General features: G+C 46.4%; 1 protein-coding gene across 1 annotated transcript in view; it reads left to right on the top strand.

Annotated features, from left to right (window-relative positions):
• Nucleotides 1-5028: 5028 nt before the first annotated feature.
• Nucleotides 5029-6841, top strand: part of LOC106805317 (plancitoxin-1-like) — a 7640-nt gene continuing 5827 nt past the window's right edge. Inside the window, exons 1-2 of the mRNA XM_014806859.1 lie at nt 5029-5169; nt 6251-6434. Coding sequence (XP_014662345.1) covers nt 5045-5169; nt 6251-6434 — 309 coding nt within the window. The 5' untranslated portion in view covers nt 5029-5044. The remainder of the gene's footprint in view (nt 5170-6250; nt 6435-6841) is intronic.

Here is a 6841-nt window from a genome sequence, read left to right as displayed (position 1 = left end):
TGAGCGGCTGGCAGTAGTAATGTTCTTTGTACTGCACTCGCAGCGCCGCTACTGCACTGCTCTCACTCACATGCAGCGCTAGCGCCGCCGCCATGACACCATGGCTCCAGCGCCCTCTCTCACACAGAGCATGGCATGGCATGTCTTGCGATGCGATGTCAATGGCAGCCATGATAGACTCGCACACGGCATCAGGAGTGTGTATATATATATATATATATATATATATATATATATATACAGATGTTTATATACACAGGAGTGTATAGTGGATTATTATACACTCCTGACGGCATGGCATGACAGTCTTGCAAAATCAGCCTGCTTGCGTTGACGCAACTCGATTCAAACCTGTGTTAGTGGTTACCTCTGTGGAGCAGAACCTGCCTATAACGGGCACTTATTGTGATTCCTTCGAATGACCCTTGTATGCAGGTTTGCGTGGGCTTGCATTTTGCCGAGTAGTTTATGGGCTAACTCGGGGCTAACGTCTCTGTGGTTGTTACCAAGATACGAATGCTAACTACGTCTCGTGGAGTCAGTCTGTGTCTTGAACGTGTTCGCTGCACTGTACGATGGCGGTGACATCTAGCGGAAGATATCTGGATGTGGTATCCCTTTTCTTCCGTCTGACTGCAAGTAGCATTTGTTGTCAGCAGCAAATGTAAATTGTACGCGCGTGCGTGCGTGCATGCGTACGTGCGTGCGTGCATGCGTGCGTGCGTGCATGCGTGCATGCGTGCATGGGTGTTCGTTTATACTCCACCAGCACACGCACGCACGTATGCGCGCATGCACAGCTGTCAGCTGTGCACGCAAACTCTTATTGCAAGTTTGAGACAGAATAGACGTGGCTGCTTTTCACGCGGGAGCTAAGTTAGCAATCCAGCTGCATCGGCTGTCTCTCTCATTATGGCTTCCTCGATCGCTCTCACTCGCTTCTCTCTGCGCGTCACTGCTTTCTGCTGCAACGCACCTCGCTCACGCTAGCCTCGGCTCCGGTCATAGGCAACCCGATCACAACATCTATATAGATAGCGAGTGAAAGTTTAGCAGGCAATGGCATCATGAGCTCGGGTGGATATCTAATATCTATATATTTAATTTCTCATGTTGCATGTAGATTGAATGAGGTTATAGCGGCAAAAGCGATTACCATCCGTGCTAGTTCTCCGGTTGGCCACTGCACCCGTTGGCAGCACCGTCTCGCGGCTTCTAACACTGCACCGTTGCCATGCAGCTACGCAATCCTACACCGGATTCAGATTTTTAGTAGTAGTAAGTTAAAGCAGTAAGCTTGACTTCCCCGTAAATGCATTTCCTATCACGGATTGATGGCAATCATAGCGATAGAAGGCGTAAACACGTCCGTCGAATGTAAGCTCTGCAGTTGTCGATAGTAGTCGGGTAGAGTAGGCAGAGCTTTCGTTGTTCGCGCCATGCACGGGAGAGTTCCTGCGGGAGAAGAAAGATGTCGCGTTCGCGCTGATCGACTTCCGGTCTGCTCTGTCTCTTTCCGCGCCGCCACCGTGTCGTATAGATGTCGCTGCAGTCGCGTCGAGTTTTTCTTTTCACACGCATCGCATTGTTTTCCAGCGGCAAGGACATAGCGCGCTCTGGCGGCGAGTCGAGGCAGATGCGAGAACGCATGCGCATGCGCGCCATCGAGGCGCCGTCAACCTACGGCATCAGAGCTTGGCGCTGACCCACCCACACCTCCATGAGGGGAGCGGGAGGGCGTGAGATGCGCTGCCCGACCCCCCTGCCACCCCCCTTACGCGAGTGCTTCATTGAGCTGTGTTTCCCCCCGCAGTTACTGGTCGCTACTACGAGGGAAACATCTCCAATGGCTGCTGGGCAGAACCGAGCTTTGTATGAAGGGAAATGCTATCGTCGGTGGTCACCTTCGTCCCGCTGCGTTCGTGCCCCTCCCCCAGCCAGCCAGTCAGGTTTCCAACAGCTGGCAGAGGATTTCGCCTCTTCGTTGATTTTGCGTGTGAGAGAGGAGCGCGTGTGAGAAGATCGGAGCAAGGCAGGAAGCCTAGTGGCAGGGAACCTAGGAATTCGTACGGCGTACCCGACGAGGGTCGCTAGCTTGCTGCGTCTCTCTCTCTCTCACTCTCTCTCTCTCTCTCTTTCTCCCAGAGGGTGAGGCAAAGCCGTGTTTGTTGGCTGAATTGTTGTTGGTTCTATGAAGAGAGAGGCTTGTATCGAGTCCTATTATAGTCGGTACACACAAGAACAAAAGTAAAAGCTTTCGCAAGCGTTGCGGGTAATGACGCGTCTTGATGAAAATAATATATATATATATATATATATATATATATATGTGGCGCAAGAGGCGAATGAAATAGCGCCGTTGTGCGCGCAAGTATAGGTGCGTGCGTGCATAACTGCGCGGGTGTGTGCATGGGTGCGTGCGTGCGTGCATGTGCGGACATCTACATCGACATTAAAACCGCACGCGGTTATGTATATAGAAGAAAAGTAGGATATGCCCTTTTAAGAAGAGATCAACATGCACACCAGCTATGCACTATAGTTAGAGTACTAGATATGCGGAATGCTCTCAAGATGTCGCCTGTATTGGTCCCCTCCATGTCACAGCGGTGTACATACATATATGGACACGTATCTCACCTGACTACTCTAACCGCGCACGCTATCGTGGATGGTCGATAAACATAAAGCAGCGTGCTAACGACATCATGTTGTTGTAATGCCTAACGACGTGATTGCAATTATCATTCTTTTACCGAGATGCATAATTATATCACATCAAATGTGGTCGTGCGTCTGTCGTGATCAGAGAGCGTAACATAACATGATATATAGGTATTGGTATAGGTATAGGTAGGTAGGTATAAGTATAAATGAACGTTGTTGTTGCTGTAAATATTCCTGTATAAGAAAACAACCTGTTGATGTGATATACATATACGAGAGTCTTATTATCGTTATTAGAGACACACCAGCTCTCTCTCTCTCTGTATATATATATATATATATATATATATATATATATATATATATACATATATACATTATACCTAGCCAGTTTCACGCGTACATATCCCGGGAATCGATGTACAATTTATCAGTTAATCAGGCAGTTATTCAGTCAGTGAGTCAGTGAGTCAGTGAGTCAGTGAGTCGGTCAGTCAGTCAGTCATTCAGTCAGTCGTGTATTCATCTTAATATTTATACTTCTTCACGACAGGAAATGCGTTTTCAAAGCAACGTGCTACTACTAATACTGCTGCTACTGCTGCTGCTGCTGCTGCTGTTGCTGCTGCTGCTGCTGCTGTTGTTCCTGCTGCTGTTGCTGCTGCTAGCGCAGCACTTGCAATTACGAAGCCACGCGAAACTGTACGCACAAGTCGCTCTCGCTCTCTCTCTCTCTCTGTATCTCTTTATCTCTCGATCGTTTCCTTTGTACATATTGATCCCGCGAGGCTGCACTTGGCTGTCCGCATTGAAGGCCGAGTGAAGATGGTATCGCATTGTGATATGAAGCGAAGCCGTATCAATACTGCCGTCTGTCGTTGTCCTCACGGGCGTGTGTGACCGAGCAAGGACCACATGTTATGATTCCAAATCTGATTTACCCGAAGCCCGATGGATGGTGAAGATCGCGTACGCTTAATAAATCGATACGTTCTCTCACAGAAAGCGATGGCGCCCAGCAATCGTGTCTCGATGCGTCATACTATTTATCGTAGAAGCAGTACAGTAATGTGTCACTTGCCATCGCTTCTTGTGCTGCGGTTCGACACAAGCACGCGAGCGCGATTTTATATAGTTTTGTGAAAGGCTAGAATTGTGTGCGACTGTAGAAAGGAAACTTAATCTTCTCATTTCCTTGTTTGAACATCGGCCGAGGACGAAGAGTGTTGACTGTTTTGAGGAATATGTTGTCCTGAAAGTATACTCACCCGAGAAACGATGTCGATGTGTCTAACGAATGAAATGAGTGTCAAATGTGAACGATGTCAATGGTGCTTAGCTCATTATAGATTACGACTTGTTATATAAATGCACTGGTGTCACGTTACTGAGTAGTAGTAGTAGCCACACAGCGCATTCTTCTTTGAGGTAGCGGAAGATAATGCGCATTATGAGAAACGCTAGACGGCATTGCTGTATTTAAGCGAAAGACGTTTATTTTAAACGGCGAGCGAGAAGATTTGTGCATTATGGCTATTGTTAGATTGAGGGATTACCGTATGAAAATTTAAAACCAGAATTTTCAGTTATAGTATGTTCTGTACCGTGCATTGCGTGAAACGGGGTGAATGTGACAGTTAGCACTACGTAATTACAAACTCGTTTTGGAATGAGTTTTTAAATATCATGCATTTCTACGAAAACCTGGAATAAGAAAAGTGTGGTACTTTAGTTCGTTCCCTGTTTTACGATTTACCGTGATTATGCTTAAGTAGAATGAGGTAATAAACATGTTTATTACAATATAAAATTTCCAGTCTACCTGTCATATATATTTGATGTATATATTTGACGCATCACGATATATACTTCCATGCAATTGCAAACATTCGTCGACTCGTATACCATAATGAACCCCCTCCCCGATGGAAATAAAGCAAACTTTCGTTAACAAACGACGCAATATCAATCATAAAGTCAATATAAAGACGCAGATCTCGCTTCCGTGCCTATATCTCATTGTTTCAACGGCTTCTCCATCGTTTCTGCTTCCCTGACGCATCGCCCATCATCCCATGGCAAAGCGTGGCTGCATTACCAGGCCCTATACCTCCCCTTCTTATACATATAGCATGCGTACACACGTTACTATGCAACTATATAAAAACATACTACTACATAACCATTCGTTTACTATATAGCTATCATTCTAATGTGACACCTATGTGAGCACGGTAAGAGCTCCTTGTATGGCGGTACTTGTATGGCAAGCGTACCACACGCAGCACGCGTAGTGAGTATAGTCACTATGCGAGCCACGCCCAGGAAAGCAATCTCGCGCGAGCTGACAAGTGAGAGAGTCTTTTGACAGCGAAACATGGAACCGAGAGCGGCGCTCGCCGTAGTTCTGCCCTTACTGCTACTACTACTGCTGCTGCAATGTTCATCTATGTCTCAGGCAAAGACTGCGTGCGTAGACGTCAACAACAACGCAGTCGACTGGTATAGTACACCAACATTTCTCACTTCCCGCGTGTTCGGGCGTAGATGTATGCTATAGTCTGAGAGCGGAGTTATGTGCCCCACTTTCATCGCTGCACTGCTTTCCGTTGTAGGTATAGCTCCAAGAAACGGTCATACGTGGAAAGACCGTGGGTATTAACGTTAGGCTCGCAGCCGGGATGAGTTAGTTGTGGGGGAGATGGTCTACATGTCTAACAATAGTTTATATACATACATATGTGCTAGATACAATAATGTAACCCAAACACAGGATAGGTGTGGGGTTACATCCTGATCCTATCCTGTGTTTGGGTTACATTATTGTATCTAGCATATGTGCGTGTACAGAAGGGACGAAGATCAAATTGTCTTTGTTGTCATACAATATACTCATTCCTGGTACGACTGATGTCTTAAATTGGCCCTGTAACGGAACCCAACTCAGTTGACACTGGCCAGGCACCTAGACTAGATAGAACGCGTGTAACTGGCATAACCATAAACAATCTGCACGCGTTTGCTGCAGTGCTACGAGGTTTTACGTCTTACGCTGTTGCTCTGCCTGCGTTCCTTCAAATCAGCCCGAGGCCCTCAGTCTCCGTCGTAACAAAGCCGGCTAGCAGATGCGGCATCTTAGACGGGAACCGTAGTCGTTTGTATGCGCTGCTATAGCAAGCTGTAGGCGCGAGTGGGATAATGTCTCGGACATCTATCACACTATTTCTGACGGTAGCTCAAGTAAAACGCCGGGTGGTTATAGGTCTTATGTTAGCTTTAATATTTTAGACGGGCTGCCTCTTCATAATGCCCTTACTGCACGCAAAAAAACGCAACCGTGCCCAGTAGTACATAGAAATAGATAGTGAATATTGAAAAAATTGGTTTCCTATTAATTTCTAATCAGCAGCAGCTATTACATGGGAGAGCAGTCGCTTCCCATGTTATGGGTTATCACAGGATAAATGCTAGCGGGTCAAGGTGAAGGTCAACGCTAGCCGTTTGCGCCGTTAGATAGTTTGCCAGTTTGTGGCGCCATCTAGCGGCTCGATTCGTTTGTAAAAAAATCACCGGTCACTTCTAGGTTTATCATGTTGAAGCTGCCTGTGACCAAACACAGTAAGGATGCAGGCTTCGCTGCCGGCGTGGGATACGTGTACATGGACGCCAACGTACCGAAGTGGCGCAAATACGTCAAGTCCCTCAACGACTCCGACAACCCAGTCGGTTTACTCTTCCAGCAGTTACAAAGCAATGCAAAATCGGAGGTGAATTTGAGAGTTAATAATATTTTATGATAAATAAACCCATGTGAGTAAATTCATAGCACAATAAATCCACGTGGTCGACCTGTTAGCGACAGTTAGCGAAAGTAAAAGGTTAATCGTGCGGATTTTTGCGGGGAAATGAATTTACTCATAATATTGTCGTGAGCTCTGATGAACATGTTTCAATATTTACGGAGATAAATTGTTGAGAGATGGTGCAGGCAGTGGGCTTCTCGGAGTCAGAGTCCGCGCCAACTTTAATAATATTGTAAGCTGTGACTGAAACATCTGTTGGGTGGACAGCTAACTTCATTAGCTTCCACGTCATATATGTTTAGGTGCGCAAAACCTTCTCTCTATAGCCGCGTTCACACGTAGCAAGAAATCCGGTATTTAGCGTTCACACG

This window comes from Priapulus caudatus, unplaced genomic scaffold (assembly GCF_000485595.1).
Source record: "Priapulus caudatus unplaced genomic scaffold, Priapulus_caudatus-5.0.1 Scaffold109, whole genome shotgun sequence".
Classification (NCBI taxonomy): Eukaryota; Metazoa; Priapulida; class Priapulimorpha; order Priapulimorphida; family Priapulidae; genus Priapulus; species Priapulus caudatus.
Note: the sequence above shows the minus strand (reverse complement) of the source record. Positions and strands in the feature narration are given on the sequence as shown.